The 20,575-nt window shown below is 38.9% G+C and overlaps 2 protein-coding genes across 5 annotated transcripts; both read left to right on the forward strand.

The window, feature by feature from the left end:
- Nucleotides 1-761: 761 nt before the first annotated feature.
- Nucleotides 762-7,399, forward strand: cdkn2c (cyclin-dependent kinase inhibitor 2C (p18, inhibits CDK4)). Of its 4 annotated transcripts, XM_080430084.1 has the most exons (4): nucleotides 762-1,079; nucleotides 1,860-1,987; nucleotides 5,245-5,377; nucleotides 6,601-7,399. In XM_080430084.1, exons 3-4 carry the CDS (start codon nucleotides 5,246-5,248, stop codon nucleotides 6,967-6,969), a joined length of 501 nt encoding a protein of 166 aa, XP_080286210.1. In that variant the 5' UTR covers nucleotides 762-1,079; nucleotides 1,860-1,987; nucleotide 5,245; the 3' UTR covers nucleotides 6,970-7,399. The 4 variants fall into 4 exon arrangements, with proteins under 4 accessions (XP_080286210.1, XP_080286212.1, XP_080286213.1 ...); XM_080430086.1 differs by lacking the exon at nucleotides 5,245-5,377; XM_080430087.1 differs by lacking the exons at nucleotides 762-1,079; nucleotides 5,245-5,377 and adding an exon at nucleotides 1,717-1,759.
- Nucleotides 7,400-15,019: 7,620 nt separating this feature from the next.
- On the forward strand, nucleotides 15,020-19,210 carry rsph4a (radial spoke head component 4A; the record flags this gene model as incomplete). Its single annotated transcript, XM_080431109.1, has 7 exons — nucleotides 15,020-15,135; nucleotides 15,862-16,081; nucleotides 16,750-17,064; nucleotides 17,589-18,038; nucleotides 18,519-18,663; nucleotides 18,742-18,859; nucleotides 18,976-19,210. The coding sequence occupies exons 1-7, from the start codon at nucleotides 15,029-15,031 to the stop codon at nucleotides 19,208-19,210; spliced, it is 1,590 nt and encodes a 529-aa protein (XP_080287235.1). The 5' UTR covers nucleotides 15,020-15,028.
- Between the last annotated feature and the right edge of the window lie 1,365 nt (nucleotides 19,211-20,575).

Consider the following 20,575-nt stretch of genomic DNA (forward strand, 5'->3'; position numbering starts at 1 on the left):
TCAATCAAGTCAATACGTCATACCTGTGTGAGGTATGACGTTGCAGTATTGTAGCTAGCCAGGCAGCGATGCCTGAATATGACGCACATTCCATCAGTGGTGGAAAAACTAAAAGTACTTAATTTTTGTACTAGTAGAAGTATCAATAGGCCTACTGCTACAATACTGTTACAAGTGAAAGTTCGGAATTAAAAATTTACTTGAGTAAAAGTACAAAAGTATTGGTATCAAAATATATATAAAAGTATATGAGAAAAACTCATTATGCAGAAAATAAATCTTCCATTTCATGATTTCATTCAAAATGTATAAAAAAGCTCACAACAGCTTGCAATGTTGTGAGCTTGTAGATCTGCTATTTTCAAGTAGCTGAAGTGGTTAATGCATGTTTTGCAATAGCTATATTTAAAATCTTCAAAGTAACTAGTAACTAAAGTTTTTTTTTTAAATGTAGTGGAGTAAAAGTACAATATTTGCCTCTGAGATGTAGTGGAGTAGAAGTAAAAGTACCGAAAATTGGAAATACTCCAGTAAAGTAAAAGTACCTCAAAATTTTACTTAAGTATAGTACTAGAGTAAATGTACTTCGTTACTTTACACGACCACTGCATTCCACCATCACTGTCCACACGAGGCTAGCATCAGCTCTGGTTCTGCTACAGTTAACATCTTCTGTTGCACATAGTCCCGCCCCTTTATTGTCCGTTGTTGTCCAATCACGACTCCTGATAAATATTTTTAAAAATGCGCAGAACATCGGACCCAAACTGCAAGGCTTTTTTTTAGATTCGGTGTGGAGTTAGTAGCATATTCATTGCTATCCTATACTTGCTGTCAGTCAGTGTGGAATTAGTAGGATATTCAGCCTGTAATCATTCTGCTGCCAGCCTGCCTGTCAGTCAGTGTGGACGGAGTAGGATATTCAGCCTATCATTCAAATGAACGATCTTTATGGACTCTTGCCATGATGGAGGATTCGCATGTTTTCGGGGGCTGCAGTGCACATTAACTAGCCTACTATAGAACAAACATGACGTTTTAAAGACATTGGACTGGACATCGTTATCGTGACACACTCAGTAGGTGGGATTTTTACCTCTGATGCAGACCCAACCAACGTCTCTGTGATAGCCTACCGTTGTCTCTGTGTGGTAGCCGCCTAGTACCGTTGATCACTTTTGAGTCGTAGCTGTCACCAGTGTTGCCAGGTCTGCTTATTACAAGCGACTTTGAGCTTGTTTTTCTATCCAAAGTTGCTTGTAAATATTGGTTGTTGCGGGTTGCATTTTTTTGGGGCTTGTTTCTAGTGTAGTTGTTGCTTACTTGGGCTTGTAGACAGTCTAATGCTGTTTAAACCAGTGGTTCTGAAACATTTTGAAATCAAGGACCCCAAAATTAATATGTATTTGTCCACGGACCTGCAAATTCCAGATTTGTGTTGTTAAAATATTTCAAAAATATTCCACATTTAGTCACTTTATTCAAGATTTTTTTTTAAATTGCCGATGCCATGCCATATAGGTTTAAAGTGCTCATGTGGCCTATTAGTCGCTTCTTTGGGGCTTTTTTCATAGACCTTGTTGCTTATTTTTATCGCAAATGTGGCAACACTGAGTGACTGTCACTACTCACCAGGCAGGCTGTCATATCGTGTGTTTCTAATGGGATGTCCCTCATAGCTCACATCCTCCATAGCGGAGCGTTGCGTTGTGGCAAAATACTCTTTGAATACGAGCGGGAAATAACCGAAATATTCATGGTATTATTTCAACCCGTTACACTCATTTCGAAACGAAACGAAACCATATTTTAAATCCATATTTAGCCTATATGGTCTGTTTTTATTCTCTCTTTCAGAGTGTATAGCCACGGATTGATTCGATGGGATAAAAAGTCTTATTGAAACGATGTTTAATGTTATGCAGGCTATAATGTGGATGAGGATGACGGAGCCCGAAGGATGGCTTTTTATAGCCCACCATTGAAAGTGAGTTTCCATTCCAGCTCTTTTCTCGTGAACAAACACGTTGTAGCCTATAATGTTTGCATGGATGTTTTTTTGCAGCAGTTTTAGCAACAGTAGAAGGCAGCCTAGATTTCAAACAAGATTTCAAGAATATGCATTCATCCTGAAATATGCCAAGAGGCACATATAGCTCTGGTGAAGAGGCAGGCAGTGACCACACATGAACTGTTAATGAAGCCAAACAAAATAGGAATTGACAGTGGTGTAAAGTAACTACATTTATTCAAGTACTGTACTTAAGTACAATTTTGAGGTATTTGTACTTTACTGGGGTATTTCCAATTTTCAGTAGGCCTACTTTTACTTCTAATGTACTAGGCTATATCTCATATAGGCAAATATTATACTTTTACTCCACTACAATTATTTGAAAACTTTAGTTACTATACTTTGTAGATTTTGATTATTATTACAAAACATATATTACCCACTTCAGCCCTATAGACATTTCGGCCATTTGCAAATAGCTGATCTACAAGCTCACAAGGTGGAGCTTGTAGGCCTATCTGCTATTTTCAAATGATTTGCATACATTTTGAAAACTTGCGCAACCACCACTGATTATGAATCATATCAATAATAATAGGCTATTCTTTATGTGGACAGGTTTCGGTCTGCAACATTTTGCAGACTGATTAGACTACTTAAGTAAATAGGCTATTGATAAACGGTAAGGAGGATGATTGACAATATATATTCCTATTTCTTCATAATAGGAAGTGCTACTGTAGCCTAAAGCAATAAGATCCTGGGAAATTAGCCTATTGAAAAGTAATAGTAACCTGAATATACAAAATACAATATAGGCATATAATAAAATACAAGAAATCTGTGGTTATTGGCTACAACCCCTATACTACATGCAATTAACAGTTGAAAATTTGGTTATGGGGGGGGGGGGGGGGTACAGTAATTCATTCACAGAACCAACTAAGCTATCATGAAACGTCCACTAGCTACAGACCTACAGTATATAGACATGTAGCATAGGCCTACTTTGGTGCTATAGTGCTTAACTGCGAATTAAGGAGAAACAATCGTCAGATTCGTCAATCAACACTTGGCCAGTGATGTTGTTGTAAAGTAACTAAGTACATTTACTCAAGTACTGTACTTAAGTACAATGTTGAGGTATTTTTTACTTTACTGGAGTATTTCCAATGTTGATTATTATTACAAAACATACATTATCCACTTCAGCCCTATACATTTCGGCCATTTGAAAATAGCAGATCGAAGCTCACAATGCCTCCTGATGCAACAAATTATGAGCTTGTAGATAGATCTGCTATTTTCAAAAGATTTGTATACATTTTATGCATTTGAAAACTTGTGAAATGGGACATTCTGCATAATGAGTATAGGTTACTTTCTACTTTTGGTACTTTTAGCCTACATTTTGATACCAATACTTTTGTACTAAATTTTGAATTCCGGACTTTTACTTATAGTATACAATAGTAGAGTATTTCTACATCGCAGTATTGATACTTTTACTTAAGTAAAACATTTGAGTGATTTTTCCACTGCACTTGGCTTGGCCTGCTTATGACTCTTGTAGCGCTGCAGCTGCTGCAGGTAAATTGTCATTGTGCCAAGTAATAATAATACACATTTATACAGTACTTTTCTTAGTACCCAAAGTTGCTTTATAACAAAAGAAAACAAAATAAACAACTTTATTAAGAGAGAAATAGCTAAAAAGGCTAAAGATTTGGCAAAGATAAAAACATTTAAGATAATGTTAATGTTAAGCTAAAGCTAAGTAGGCTAACTGTTTGGCCAAAGAAAACGTTAAAACCACGTCGATGTAATAATTAAGTCAAATAAATGATGGATTAGCATTTAGGCTTACCTAAAGGTTGAAAGCTATAGCTATACGTCTCTAGGCCTGTAAGAATTATGAAGATCAAAATGTGATATCTTGAGTAGGGTTCTCAGACTCAGGCCCTGAGAAAACCCAGTTTAAGATCCAAGATGTATTTGTTGCATCATCTCAATGCACGAGTAACTGGGTAAAAGTATTTGGTTTTAGTTTTTAATTGTGGCAACAATCACAACTGTAGCCTAACAAAGAAATAATTAAAAGGCCTCCACGTATAGGCTAGCTATATAAAGGCTATAGATAAATAAATATATAGGCCTAACATTAGTTAGGTAGCCTAATTGAAGTGCACTGTGCATTAAGTCCACTACGCATGTGTAAATACGGTAAGCATATATTTAATGTGCAATCTTAGTGTCAGTCAGATAGGCCTATCTGTGTGGGATGTGTTTAAATAATATATTAGGTGTTTGTTTGTGTGTGTTTGTGTGTGTGTGTGTGTGTGTGTGTGTGTGTGTGTGTGTGTGTGTGTGTGTGTGTGTGTGTGTGTGTGTGTGTGTGTGTGTGTGTGTGTGTGTGTGTGTGTGTGTGTGTGCGTGTGCATGCGTGAGTGCGTGCGTGCGTGCGTGTGTGTGTGTGTGTGTGTGCGTGCGTGCGTGTGATTCTTCTTGATTTTGACTTGAGGGGAGCTATGATGATTGTGTGCGCACAGCATGCCTCTTGATATTCTGCGTGACTCGTGAGTTCTGAATTCTCTTGTAGGAAATATGTGTTTAACTTGGTATCAAGTTAATAGGTCTAAATGAGTAGAACCTTGAAATAAAGGTAAAATCATACAATAGAATACAACTTGCTACACAACAGAAATGTGTGTTGCAATTTAAGCTTTAATTATGACACAGTTACACAGCACGCAAAAGTTGGTGGCGATTTTCATAACAACTCAACCTAAACTGACCATATTAACATACATGCACGTGCACGGTAATGTCTCCTGGGTCGGTGCCAAACCACCAACTGCCAACGTTAATGTAGATGCAAGCAAATATGTTTGCTTGCAAAAACATATCCTTTCTGGGCCGTTCTCTCTATACTGTGTGGGTGTGTGTGTGTGTGTGTGTGTGTGTGTGTGTGTGTGTGTGTGTGTGTGTGTGTGTGTGTGTGTGTGTGTGTGTGTGTGTGTGTGTGTGTGTGTGTGTGTGTGTGTGTGTGTGTGTGTGTGTGTGTGTGTGTGTGTGTGTGTGTGTGTGTGTGTGTGTATAAGGCCGGCCCACATGGGCTAAGGTTGTCTTATCTCAAATACACTTCATTGCACTTCAGTAGCTGTGCCATTGATTCCTCTTTGTCTATTTTGTGTATTATATTGTTGAATACCTTTTTTCTGTCCACCAAGAATGGCTGAACATTCACCAGTTGACAAGCTTACCAGCGCATCAGCTCAAGGAAATCTAGCTGAAGTGAACTGTTTATTGCAAAATGGAGCAGATGTTAATGGGTACAATATATATGGCAGGACGGCATTGCAGGTTAGTATAATTATTTAAAAAATAATGACATTTTACTACAATTTAGCAGATGTGTAATGATAGCCAAATTAATGTTTCAGTGGACTTAACTGATTTATTCACATAAACAGAAGCCTACATATTGATTATTAACATTTATTGTTCATGTTTAAGCTTCATCATGGCATTATCAATAATTACATGCCGAAACATCAGTAAATTTGTGGTAAGACAATGCAGGTCATATGCTATAACTTGGTTTGACTTATTAATATTATTAATACATTAATGTCCATTAAATTGCAAGATTTAGATTTAGATTGCAGTAATATTTAACCCTACATTTTAAATTTCAATAGTTGTAAACTCTTTAAAGTTTGCAATTTAATTTGACCATTTATTTCCAATGTGGGCCTGCTTATAGCCTAATAAAGACAGTGAAGTTTAATTGTAGTGTTCATAACATGAACAAAAATATTTATAATAATAATGATAATACAATAAATTGCTAAAATTACTAAAATATATATATTATAATATTGTATAAATAAATAATATATAAATTTATATTTAATACACATGATGATGTCAGGCATTGTGAAGCTTCACTCAAAGAAGCAAAGAACAAAATGGTGCATGGTTCCTCAATGTGCAGGCCATGTGCTCAGAATCATGGGATCAACTTTATTGTCACATCACATCACTGTCACATATTGTCACATTGTTTTTCAGCTGTAAAGAAGTGCATGCAATTCGTTTTTGTATAAGCTCCATAATTTTCGTTGTTTTCCAGAAAAGTGTTTTATTTACCTTTATAGCAGTGTTCTCAATCTTTTCAGGCTGTGACACCCCAAAATAATCATATTTGACCACCCTGACAAGCTCTTGTTTGACTCGGTTCCACAGATACATATTGTGAAAATAGCAGATAGCAGTAGATCGGCTATTTTCACAATTTCTGCCTCTTTCTTATATTATTTGACAATTTGGCCAGTTTCAATATAGTATACAATATATATATATTTTAGGTATTAAAATGGTCTTAAAAGTCCTTAAATTGTCACTTCACTGTCATCTGGGGACCCACCCTGGGGGTCCCGACCCACAGGTTGAGAACCTTATACTACCTGTATGTAACGAAACGTTGAGAATTAGGCTAAGGCCTACCACCTATTAATACGCCTACTAATAGTAAAAAAAACATATATTTTTATAAAAATGTGTTTCATTCTCATATCCTCCAGGTGGTGAAACAGGGGAACCCGGCCGTAGCCAATGCTTTGCTGTGTTGGGGAGCCAACCCCAACATCCATGACCCCTGCTGCCATCTCACCATCACACACGACGCTGCCCGCGGGGGTTGGACCGACACAGTGCGTGTGCTCATTGACCACGGGGCCGACGTGAACCTCCTGGACATCCACGGTAACCTCCCTCTGCACCTGGCCGCCAGAGAGGGCCATTACGAAGTGGTCCAGCTGCTGATGGGACGCACCGCAGACCCGGCTTCACGCAACACTCAAGGCCACACGCCTCATGACCTGGCCCTCGGCTATAGTAATGTGAACATCGCCAATTACATCGCAACCTACACTGGTTTACAGATTGAGTAGTAGTCCTGTCTGTGAGAGGGTAGGATAGGTGGGCACCAAGGAAGAGTGGGCACCACGGCGTTAAATTGGCTATTTTTTCCAAAATGTAAAATAAAAGTTTTTAAGTAAGGTAAGGTAAACATGCTTGAACATTTGACAATTAAGGTCTAATATTTCTACACTTTCTACACATTGCTGCAAAACTTGTATATCCATTTTGGGGCATAAACAAGAAGTTGAAGGATAAAATTAAGCCGTGCATGTTCACTCACGTATACTTTACATTACTTAAGACCATTTTTCAATATATATTTTTTTAACATTTTGGATAAAATAGTCAATTTTACATCGCGGTGCCCAGATGTCCCATAGTGCCCACCTACCTATCCTGTATCCTGTGAGGCTTCCATTGTTATGAGAATAGGCCTATGCAGTAGCCTAATGTGGCGGCCTAGCCTACACTAATTTATGTGCTGCTTACTTAATGTGCAGTTAATAAAAATAAAGAAGAGCTTTCGAATTGTGCTTGTTTACTTTACTTTATGGGCTTATATGTTTTGTATAGGGGGATATTACTAGCCTATTTGATGTTTTCGCCGAGAAGAAAACCTAAACGACGCAACAAATAAGCATCTTCATAAAATACCCCTGCGGCGTAGGCTATAAGGCATAGGCATTTGTAGGTCAATAATTGACCGACAAATTCAAACATAAATAAAGTAACTATTAAAGTAGGCATGGCATGGGGGGCTGGATTGTTTAGGGGCTATACTGAATTTAGGCAGTAACAGACAATAATTAATAATACTAATAACCAGGGGTGTAGCCTATAGGCCTACTGTGGATTTTTGAGCTAAGTGGAGCTCTATTGTAAAGACGTCACGTGCACGTGCGCCCGCTCAGCTCAGTAGATGAAATAATGTATTCCAATGGTTCCCAAACTTTTTAGCTCAAGACCCAGAGAGAAATCAGATCTTTGCCCGGGACCCAAACTAGTGGAAATATATTTTCACTACTTCTTAAATATTTGTTTTCAAATTTAGGACATTTCTTTGATTATTTTTTATTTATTCATGAAATTAAAAATTTGAAAAATCTTTGAATTTGTTTTCAACTCATAAAAATGTGTGAATTTTTGTGGAAATCTTTGGGAAATATTTTAAAATATATATAATATATGTTTAAAAAAAAATTATGCTGCTGCTCAAATATATAAAATGTATACAAATCTTTTGAAAATCTACAAGCTCAAAATGCGTTGCATAGGGAGGCATTGTGAGCTTGTAGATCGGTGCTGGTATAAAATAATTGACTGTAGTGGTTAACGTGTTTTATGCAAATTTAAGCAACTTTTATGCAAATTATGCACCTCGGATTATGCACCTCGGCTCCGCCTCGGTGCATAATCACCCTGTCGGCAAATTTCAATAATGACCACCTCCCCATGCAATATCCCGCTTATTACACGGCTACGGCTACTTAATAAATACATAAAAACATTTACCCAAAAGTAACAACAAAACGAAGTATTTCCTTGCTTACAGCAATGAAAGTATTCCATAAGTATTGGGCTGGGCGGACAAGTTCGCCTCGGAAAACAAATGACAGTATTCCACAAGGTAACCAGAGAACTCGCCCCAAAACCATTCTATATACCGCCGATTTGCCTGTAATACCGCCGGATTTGCCCCAGGGCGACTGTGTTTTGGGGCGAGCGTTTTGGTATTCCCCCGTTGTTGTGCCACGATAAACAAGGAAGTGCAGTGGATCAAATAGAATCACTTTTCGGTTATTGCATCTATTTCTCACTTCAAATGTTTTCAAAAACATTCTTGAGAGCAACGTTTAGTTGTAAATGACATTGGTTGTTTGTTTACATGGCTGTCATGTTGGAAGCATAAAACAAAGCAGCGCAGGTTGATATGAGCAGGTGCTCTGAGTCTCTGATTAAAGAGCGGTCCGTTATAGATTATCCAGAAATAATGACAGATGACTGACCAATCAGAATCGAGCATTCAACCAAGCCGTGTAATAAAATGTAATAATTTATATCTGCAAAGTAACGAGTATAACTAAGGTTTTCAAATAATTGTAGTGGAGTAAAAAGTACATTTGCCTCTGAGATGTAGTGGAGTAGAAGTAAAAGTACTGAAAATTGGAAATACTCATAATACCTCAAGGTAACTGTACTTAGTTACTTTACACCACAGTCAATTCCTCTTTTTGTTTTGCTTCAGTAACAGAGCAACCAGCTATGCCTCTTGGCCTATTTAAGGATGAATGCATATATTGTTGAAATCTTGTTTGGAATCAATAGGCTGCCTTCTACTGTTGCTAAAACTGCTCCAAAAAACTTAAAGTAAAGTGAAAGTAACGTCGGCAATCTGAATTCTGAACTCTCAGTGACCCGTCACCCCAATCAACCTGTCGGCTCCTCAACGAGCTGTTGTCAAGGAGATGACCGGACTCTATCTTTTCTCGGTGTTTCGACCAGGTGGGCGTGGTTTTGAGGTCAGGTTTTAGGCATAAAGTTCCTGTGAGGTTAAGGTTAGGAATTAGGGTTATGGATGCACACCGGCTTTTGCCACCGGGTTTGGGCAATTCAAACACACTGCCTTTACATAAAACAACCTTTATAATTGTTTTAGTTGCCTTATAGGTTCAAGATTACATAACTTTTAATATGCTATGCCTGTTTGTGTTCTTTTTGGAAATAATGAAAATCCGCTTAAATAGGAAAATAACAAAATGTCCCAAAATATAAAAAGCTAAAGGCTATATTAATGTACTTATAATGACACTATAACGTTTATGCTGTTTATAGTATAAACAATTTAGTAGTTTAGCGAATCTTTTGCCCACTCAAAATTCTGGTCTGGTTATGGATAAGCATATAACCACGCACCCTGTGCGAGTTTTGGACTATGTAGTATGTACGCACAGAGAAGCGGTCTCATGAAACAAAGACATTTGAGTCGCGGTAATTAACACCTAGCTCCAGTTGATGCAAATAATATATATATTATGAAAAGTAATATTGACATGGGCGCCGCCCATGCAATAGATGATGACAAGTGAAAGTGAAACGGAAAAAGTGGCTTTCCACATTTGAATGGATTCAATGGAAACTGACTCGACTAAAATACCTAGGCTATATGGTAAATGAAATGCTTTTTACTATTATTATTGTTTACAAATAATGCATTTTTTTCCAAAGCTGCAATGCTGAACATCACATCTGGGTGCAGGACAGGCAAACCCCCTCCCAATAGCCTATGTCACGTGTTTATGAAAATCCAATCTAAAACAACATAGTTAAAAGTTCAAACAAACTCGAGATGCCACGGAAATGAATGGTTTTGAGAAGCGATTGTCTTTGTTAGCCTCATCCAGCTGAATTGCTCATCTTCATAAATTGTAGCCCATGCACTGTCATTTGCAGTGGTGGAAGTATGGCCTATATCTAAAAGCATCTGCCAGACAGTCACCTGTCTCATAGGCAGACCACAAAAAAACTAGAAAAAGTCTGGTTTGCTTCCGCTGGATGCAGAGCTGGATGACTAGGCTTGCTTCATTATGCAGCAGTTCCGTTTCCACCCTGTGCCTTTGACAATCTTCAACACCGTGATCCTTTATGGCACGTTTGTAAACGCCAGTAGCGTAAAGTAACTAAGTACATTTACTCAAGCACTGTACTTAATTGAGGTGTTTTTACTTTACTGGAGTATTTCCAATTTTCAGTAGCCTACAAAAGATTTATCCGTAGCAATAGCAAGTGATCGGGTGATGAGCAAGACCTTGAATCTGGAATGCCTTCAACATGCTTGTATCCTCTGCTCTGCTCGAACCCCTAAAGAACTACATCCGAAACACCTGATTGGCTGGTGGAAGCCAGAGCATTGGAGCGTTTACCAGTGGGGGGAAAAGTACTCCATTTATTTTACTTCAGGTAAAAGTATCAATAATGCAATGTAGAAGTACTCTGTTACAAGTAAGTCTGGAATTAAAAATGTACTTGAGTAAAAGTACAAAAGTATTAGTATCTACTTAAAGTAGGCCTACCAAAAGTATATACTTTATGCAGAATGTCTAATTTCACAAGTTTTCAAATGTATAAAAATATTTTTGATCCGATCTAAGCTCACAATGCGTCGCGATGCGGCTGAAATGTAGCCTATATAGGGCCGAGGTGGTTAATGTAGCCTATATTCTGCAATCTACAAAGTAACTAGTAACTAAAGTTGTCAAATAATTGTAGTGGAGTAAAAGTAGCCTATTCAATTTCTTTTGCATAGGCCTACGGGATGGGTATTTTAACCATTATACGGCCAGGAAACGTTTGTCAAGCTATTAAGCTACATTTACGTTTATTTACCAGTTTATAGAGAGGGTCTTGACTTTTCGTTATCGTGACACCCGTTGGTTTACCTGGCCTTTACCTCTTTTTTTTCTTCTTCCTTATATCTTTTATTGGTTTTACCAACTGGAAAGACTTAATGGACTGGAATGAATGATGTTTTAAGCATTTAGAATAGGCTACATTAAATGTTGTATAATGGAAATGTAGCCATAGGACATAGCAGGATAACATATGCCACCTGCCTTTGAGATTGATCACCCTCTCGCACTACAGCCTTTATTGTATTAGCTTTTTTATTATGATTAGCCTATTATTATTATTATAATTATGCAGAATTATTGTATATTATTGTTTGTCTTTAAATGTCTCTATGAATTGAATACACTGGACCTTACAAGCCCTGAGGGCTTATCTGGGTTATCCTTTTAGAATTCGTTCGTATACATCTGTGCCACTATGCCTTGTTTTTGCAAACTGTTAAAGTATTCAATCAATCAAGTGTGTGTGTGTGTGTGTGTGTGTGTGTGTGTGTGTGTGTGTGTGTGTGTGTGTGTGTGTGTGTGTGTGTGTGTGTGTGTGTGTGTGTGTGTGTGTGTGTGTGTGTGTGTGTATGTGTGCGTGTGCGTGTGTGTGTGTGTGTGTGTGTGTGTGTGTGTGTGTGAACATTTTACTCCAGTCCACTCCTGAGAGCCTATTTATGTGAGTTTTGGACAGAATAATAGGCTATGGTTCAAGAGTTGAAGTTGAAGCCGAATGTTATAGTGCCACCATGAGGCCGATTTAAAAAGATTAATTAAAAAAGAATACATTAATATATATATATTTTTTTTAAACACATAGGCCTAAGTGAAATTGTAAGTGATGACAGAAATATATGAGCAGACAACATTGGAACTGGAACAATATCAAATTGGAGCTCATAAATGGGTACTCTCTTTGGTTGAAAATTGGCAACCCACCTAAAAATGTATTTTTTAACTGTTTATTAAAGGGCAAGACCACTTTGGTAGAGGTTTGGTTTGTGTAGTTACCTTGCCATGATGTAACTACAAAGGTGGACAAGGAATCAAAAATAAAATTTCCATTGATTAAAACTAAATTGATCATTCAAAATATGCTCCTCATTGACTTACGTAAAACAGCTCTCAAAGTCACAAACACAAACAAAGTTGATTCAGACAATATAGAACATCACCAAACCCAGTAGCCTACTGTTTTTTTATATATATAAATGTTAACTTCCTGTTGATTTTGCTATTTATTTATTAAAACCCGGACTGGATCCGCAGATCCGGATCTTCAAATAGTAAAATCAGCAGGAAGTTGACATTTTTATATATAAAAATAACAGTAGGCTACTGGGTTTGGTGATGTTCTATATTTTCTGAATCAGCTTTGTTCGCGTTCGTTTACGTGCTAAAAGAGTGACTTTGAGAGCTGTTTTACCGTACAATGTAGGCCTAAGTCAATGAGGAGCATATTTTGAATTATCAATTTCTAATCAATGGAGCAATTATTTTAGATTTCTTGTCCACCTTTGGAGTTACATCATGGCAAGGTAACAACACAACCCAAACCTCTACCAAAGTGGTCTTGCCCTTTGAAGAGCTGGAGAGGGGGACCCTTGTTATTGAACAAACACTCACTCTATAGTCTTCAACGGTCCAGGGTCCTCAGAGTTACTACAGGCGGGCCACCAAATCTTTGTGCGATAGATAGGAACAATTTTTACATTAACCCCAAGCATCCCTATTCTGAGGGGAACATTAGCCAAAAATAGCAGATCTACAAGCTCACAACGCCTCGCAGCAAAGAGGTTTGGTGTAGGCCTATAAGGGAAAAAAAGAGCAGACCAAGTTTTCTAAGAATATAGAGTTTAAGTGGTTAACTGTCTGAAAATACACATTATAACATGAATCCAACACGCAAGTCTATGAAGCTATCTATGAAATCTATGAAAAAGTTTGATCTGCAACACAATTTTATACACTATGTAGTGGGGGTCCCTGCTACATCTCTCTCTCTCTGCTAAGGCCTGAAAAATGTTGAAGACCCCTGCTCTATAGCAAACAATCAGAATACAGTGCTTTAACCTTTTAACAAAAAAGTAAATTTTTAATATGGTCTTTGTAAATAGCATTTCTGCATTGTGATATTGCAACTTTTATTTACGTAAACAATCGGAGTAGGCTTACTAGGCTACTTCCAGACAGGACATAGTGCTGTGAGGTTAAGGTTAGGTTTAGGCATAGTTTTACTGAGGTTATAGGGTTAAGATTAGGGTTAGGCATAGTTTTACTGAGGTTATAGGGTTAAGATTAGGGTTAGGCATAGTTTTACTGAGCTATAGGGTTAGGGTTAAGGCTAGGTTTAGTATTACTGAGGTTAGGGTTATAATAGGGTTAAGGTCAGGGTTAGGCAAAGTTTTACTAAAAGGTGCCCAGTCTTCCCCCATAAGATGCCCACTCTTCTCTTGTGCTCACTCTTGACTCTTCTCACCTTTTCAAATTGACAGCCCCCATGGACTTCACTGTGAGTCTGTACGAAAGGAAAAAGTAGCCTACCCACATTTTTTACTTTAAGTGAAAGTATCAATAGGCCTAATCCAATGTAGAAATACTCTGTCACAAATAAAAGTCCGGAATACAAAATGTACTTGAGTAAAAGTACAAAAGTATCGGCATCAAAATGTACTTAAAGTACCAAAAGTATAAAGTACTCATTATGCAGAATGTCACATTTCACAAGTTCAAAATGTAGCCTATTTAAAAAAAAACGTTTGAAAATAGCCATCGACAACTAATTACAATTAAGGCCAAAAATGTATATAGGCTGAAGTGGTCAATGTGTGTTTTGTGATAATAATCAAAATCTACAAAGTAACTAGTAACTAAAGTTTTCAAATAATTGTAGTGGAGTATAAGTAGCCTACAATATCTTTGTCTGAGAAGTAGTGGAGTTTTTTTTTTTTTTTTTAATTATTATTATTACTATATTCTATATAAGTACTATATTCTGATATTGCTACAGAGCGTTTGTTCGGTCACAGCACAGGGGTCTCTCCAGCTCTTTAGTAAACAGAATAGTAGCCTACATTTTCAGGTAAGCGATAAAAATTTAAGCCAATCAGGAGAGAGCACTGAAAATGTATTTTCCGTTTAATAAAGAGCTGGAGAGACATGGGAGACTCCTTTAACTGAACAAACACTCTAGCAATGAGTACTATCAGAATATATAGTCTATTTAACACTTATTTTAACCAAAGTAAATCACTTACCCTACCTTTAAGTACAATACTTGAGTAAATGTACTTAGTTACTTTACACCACTGTTCTTTGCTGAAGTTTACAATGCATGAAAAATAAAGCCCACGACGTTCGTTTATGTTGAAAGATAAGCCTAGATTCCCTTTCCGTAAGACACACAGATCCAGTTCCACTTCCTTGCATCCATTTCATGTTTTGTTTTTCTCTTGGAGTTCACTGGTTTCCCTAGTAACAACCTATTGTTTACCATAGCAACAGGAAAGCGCACACACTGCGGTCTCTGGCTAATAGTGGCTATCAGTGTATTTATTAATTTAACTCCAATAACTAACATTTCAATCTTCTTGCTACCAGTGACCTCGTTCGTGTAGCATTTAGTAAAGCGTTTTGAAGCCCCTTGGCTGAGATAGACCAAAGACTGAGATAGACCAAAGACTGAGAAAGACCAAAGGCAATGGAGACACATGATGGAAACCAAGAGATGAACAATCAAAGGCAGCAGGCGGCGGCCTCCTTCAAGGCGTTTATGCTAAAAAACAGCACAAAAAGCAACCTCAACCTGTAAGTAGGCTATCTAGTAGGCTACATTTTGTGTGTCATGTGAACAGTGGTGGAAAATACTCAAATTGTTTAGTAAGTATCAATACTGCAATGTAGAAATACTCTGTTACAAGTAAAAGTCTGGAATTAAAAATGTACTTGAGTAAAAGTACAAACATATTGGTATAAAAATGTAGCCTAATTGTAGAAAATTTAGAAAGTAGGCCTACTCATTATGCTGAATGTCCAATTTCACAAGTTGTCAAATGTATAACATTTATAAAATGTATAAACATCGTTTGAAAATAGCAGATCTCAATAATGCTAATGTGAATGCTGTAGGCTATGTAAGGATCACTGTAGTGGTTTTCATGAGGACCCCCAAATTAATATGTATTTGCCCGTGGACCCCCTTCTGAAAATATTTTATGCCAGGGTCCTGCATACAAGATTTGTGTCGTTAAAATGTTACACATTTTTCAAAAATGTTCAAGATTGTTTTTAAAATAGCAGATATACTATCTCACAATGCATTGTGTTGTGAACTTGTAGATCAGCTATTTTCAAATAGCCTTAGGCCTACCTATATAGGGTTTAAAGTGGTTACACACATTTTGATGCTATGTATTAAATAATTTCCTGGGGACCCCCTCCCCTGGAACACCCTCAAGGACCCCACTTTGAGATCCTCTGGATCATCGAACATTTGCTCACCAGTCGTTATTAAACATGACTCTCACTTTACAGATATGACCACCTGGCACGTGTACTGACAAAAGTGATGGACGAGCGTCCAGAAAATGTGGTGGATGTGATCGAGGACGTGAGCCGTGATGTGAAGAGGGAGCTGCTTGAAAACAACCAGAGCACTCTGAGGGACGTGCCAGTCTCTGCAGCTGCACAGCTCTTGGCTGAGCAGCAGCGGTTGCTGTTCTCTCGGGAAGATGTTGACCAAGAGGACGAACTGGTACTCCACTCACACCCACACTTGTGCACCCCCCACCCCCACCCCCACCCCCACCACCTTATTTCATTTAACTATGTAACTGCAGACAATAAAGTTGAGTTTTCAGTGCCCATACCCTAGGTGGGGTTGGGTTATAGTTTGCATGTTCTCCCCGTGTCCCCTAGGGTAGGTACCCTCACAAAAAACATGCAGTAATCCTGGTCTCTATACTGCCTCCCCATGGTCAGCCGGGGCGCCTGATGGAGGGGAAAGGAACTGTTTGGAATAACGTGTTCCTTCCACGCGTTACATCCTACCGGGGAAACTCCCCCCTGTCAGGTGATAAGAAGCGGCTTGCTAGCTCCTCATGCGTTGAAGGAAGCATGAGATCTCCCCAGGCTGGCAGAGGGAGAGTAGCACCCAGGATTACAGCTTTGTCACTGGGTGAAAAAATGGGTTACAAAATCATAGGATAAAAATTAAAAAGAAAAGACAATAAAGTTGAGTTTGAGTACAGGATGGTGCCATATCATACGACTGGTGGGTAGCCATGACCATGATGGGAACAATCCTTAATTTATAGCACGCAAATTATGACGTGCCCAGAATAGGTACAACACCAGGGTTCATTTGGTTAAGAGTTTGAGTTACAAAAATGTGACGTTGTCTGTATTTCCATCTTTGGACAGGTCGAAACACCTCTCCCTAACGTGAGCGAGACTGGCTTCTATCTAGAGCAGGCTGGAGTGGGCTTGGGCCGAGAGGAGATGCAGAGGATATTTCTCGCATTCAAGCAACTTGTGGATTCCCGACCACTGCAGCGCTGTCAGCTGTGGGGAAAGATTCTGGGAACAGAGAGCAACTACGTTGTTGCCGAGTGTGAGTACAGAGATGGAGAGGAGGAGGAGGAGGAGGAGGACCAGGGTCCAGAGGAAACACCTGAGGACGAAGAGAGAGAGGCAGAGACCCGGGACGAAGATGAGGAGAATGAAGTGGTGGAAGTGGTACGTGTCCGCCGTTAACCGATCAGCTAAGAAGTCTTTCCCAGAAAAAAGAAACACTAAAATGGTGTATTAGCACAGTGGTTCTCAACAGGGGGGTCCCCAAATGATTTTGGGGGGGTCCCCAGATGACAGTAAAGTGACAGTAAGGACCAGTAAAATGACAGTAAGGACTTTAAGACCTTTTCAATATTTAATAAAAAAAAAGAAGAAAGTACCACCATTACTGCATCAAAAGTTAGTGACAAGTAATCAAATTGTCAAATAATATAAGATAGAGGCAAATATTTTAATATCTACAAGCTCACAACGCCTCGCGTTGCTTGTAGATCTGCTGTTTTCACAATATGTATCTGTGGAACCGAGTCAAACTAAATGTAGTGCCTGCAATTCCAAGTGCTTGTCAGGGTGGGGGTCCCCAGTTCAAATATGATTATTTTGGGGGTCACGGCCTGAAAAGGTTGAGAACCACCGTATTAGCAGACCAGTCCTGTTATATGTGATGACTTCTTTGTTTTGTTTTTCAGGCTGACGCACTCCCTCAATCAACTTACAAGCCTCCACCTGTGGTGCCAAAAGAAGCCAACCACACAGGCGTTAACAAATATGTTTACTTTGTGTGCACTGAGCCAGGTCTTCCCTGGGTCAAACTCCCTTCGGTCACTCCTGCGCAGATTAATGTTGCGCGGCAAATCCGCAAATTCTTCACTGGGAGGCTGGATGCCCCAGTCGTCAGCTATCCTCCTTTCCCTGGTAATGAAGCCAACTTTCTGAGAGCACAGGTCGCCCGCATCTCTGCTGGCACACACGTCAGTCCACTGGGGCTCTACCAGTTTGGGGAGGAGGAAGGTGACGAGGAGGATGACGCACCCCGTGACAGCTATGAAGAGAATCCTGACTTCGAAGGCATTCCGGTACCGGAAATGGCAGAGTCCTTGTCCACATGGGTACACCATGTTCAGCACGTCCTGCAGCAGGTAGCTACAACACTGAATGACAGTAAATAATGTTTTTTTTGTAGCAGGTTAACCGATTTGCTGCTCTGTGGACCAGCATCTGATTTAACTTACCTGACTTATCAGCATCAGAATCAACTTTATTGTCACATCATATAGGCGTACAGGTGTAAAATAGTAGCACGTAGTAACATTGATTCTCATCTGGCTGTATAATGATGTATGTGGTTCCTTTCCATAAGAAAGCATGGAACACTGAAACTGTGTCTGCTCTGTACATTTTTTATTTTTCATTTTTGTTCACCTGCAGCACCATGTCATTTATATCGTTTTTGGACTGTAACATTAGACCAGCTTATATCTTGGGCAGTGTGCGCTTTCACCTGCTTTTTATTTATATTTAGGCACCCGCATAAACATTTACCTTATCAGAGCTCAAGACATTTTCATGTGTGTTTTGCCCAGACACAGGTTACTGTAAACACATGTTATCTCATTTAGGGCCGCTGTGCTTGGGTTAACCTCTCAGTGAAGCCTGAAGATGAATTTGATGAGGAAGGAGATGAGGAGGAGAAGGAGGAGGAGCCTGATGAGCCCGAGCCAGAGGTGGGGCCTCCTCTCCTCACACCCGTCTCTGAAGATGCAGGTCAGTCAGTCTAAAACGTTGCATATTTTCATGTCATATTGCCGGTTGTTGGATTAGTCTAATATTTGTGCCTTTCAGAGCTGTTCAATACCCCTTCATGGAGCTCCAGAATGTCCTCCACTCTCACCTCTCAGTATGCAGTTGCTGTGTTGCGTTCAAACCTTTGGCCAGGGGCACACGCCTATGCTTGTGGAAAGTGAGGAGGAAAAAAAACAGCAATTCATGATTTTCTAGAAATCACATATATGACGGTATGTGGTATGTTGTATAGGCATCAATACTGAGAAATATGTGTTATTTGTTCATTTATAGAAAGTTTGGAAACATATACATTGGCTGGGGTATGAAGTTTGCAGGGGAAGGATACAGCCCATCGCTCCCACTGACACCACAGAATGAATACCCCAGTGGGCCTGAGATCACTGAAGCCCTGGACCCGACTCTGGAAGAGGAACAGGCACTCAAAGCCACCTTAGAGGAACAGCAAGCTGCCCAAGAAGAGATCGAGGACATGGAGGAAGAAGAGGAAGAGGAAGATGATGATTGAGGGAGAATATTGAGTGAATGGGAAGAGTACATTTCAATGGTACATCAAGGGGAAGAGTACATTTCATTCAGTATTTGAATAGTGCAAAAATAAATCAAATCATGAAATGAAACAAAAAGTGAGATAGGCAGTAGTTCAAACATGGTCAGAATACATGTTCCTTGTGTTGTCCAAGTGCCTCAAGTAAACATACTGTATATCTCTGCTGTCCGGCCAGAACCAGCTAAATCCAAAATGGTAATTGTTCAGGAAATGAAAAACAAAATATCAATTTTTCTGAAAATGAAGAAAACCTTATATTTTTAAAACAAAGCAATACTGCCTCATCAAACTTGGTATTGTGACTTTATATATTATCAGATACTTGCATGTGTCATTATATTATCACCACTTTACCCAAATCCAGCTCAAGTGGAGTTAGGAGTTTTGTCCAAACACACATCCAGCGCAAGTGGAGTTAGGAGGTTTTGTCCATCATTGATAAGAACAGCTGGCAATGGATCTCAAAGCTCACAACACATCACAACGCATTGTGAGCTATTTATGGTGAGCGCCATCCTCATATACTAAGTATAGATCAAGCTGAATTCTGTACTTAAACAACTTTTATTTTAACATGCATTGTAAACAACCATGGATCTAACTGTTACCACTGTTGTTCTTCTACAGTTGAGTGCAACAAACAATTCTGCCTCAATACTCAATCATGTATTTAACAAAAGCAATCATGGCACACCAACAATAAATAAATGGCATATAAATACATTCATGAAAAATAGAATCTGTAGCCTATCAAATCTGTAGCCTACTGCACTAACAATAACAACCACAGTTGAATTTACCTATCATATACCTATCAACATTTTATTATCACACTATTGTGTGTGTGGTGGGTGTTTCTTAGTGCTTTAGATTTTCATAAAAGCTGTGAAAGTCTTTTGGCATGATCTCCTTGAGCTCTTGGAGATGTTTGAAACAAACTCCTGCACACACTCATTCTCTGTCCATTAACATTTAAAAAGAAAACACGAGCAGATGACCTTTGTGAAGACACCCTTCTCCTCTTTACTGGGGTGACATCTATCAAACCTTGCACTTACATTCTCTTCTCTTCCCAGTTTATGTTCTCCCAAAAGCATTGAAAAATCTTCTCCCTGTCTGCCTCATACAGAGCAGAGCTTCTCTGAGAGCCTGAGAGGAGGGGGGAGTTGTTTGTTTTTGACGGACAGTTTGAGGGTCCAATGGAGTTAGGAGTTTTCGTCAGAGGCGCTTTTTAATACTTTTCATATGTTATTATTTTAAAAAAAATCACACCCTGTGTGAAGTGGGCGGTGTCTTGCTAGCTAATCACAATACTGAATGGAG

This window comes from Gymnoscopelus braueri, assembly GCF_963280865.1.
Source record: "Gymnoscopelus braueri genome assembly, chromosome: 6".
In the NCBI taxonomy this organism is placed as follows: domain Eukaryota; kingdom Metazoa; phylum Chordata; class Actinopteri; order Myctophiformes; family Myctophidae; genus Gymnoscopelus; species Gymnoscopelus braueri.

Bases quoted from the DNA above. Each gene is read 5' to 3' on its own strand.
- cdkn2c (XM_080430084.1), top strand. From the start codon at position 5,246: ATGGCTGAACATTCACCAGTTGACAAGCTTACCAGCGCATCAGCTCAA. The intron at 5,378-6,600 runs GTTAGTATAATT...CATATCCTCCAG, and splicing joins ATGGCAGGACGGCATTGCAG to GTGGTGAAACAGGGGAACCC.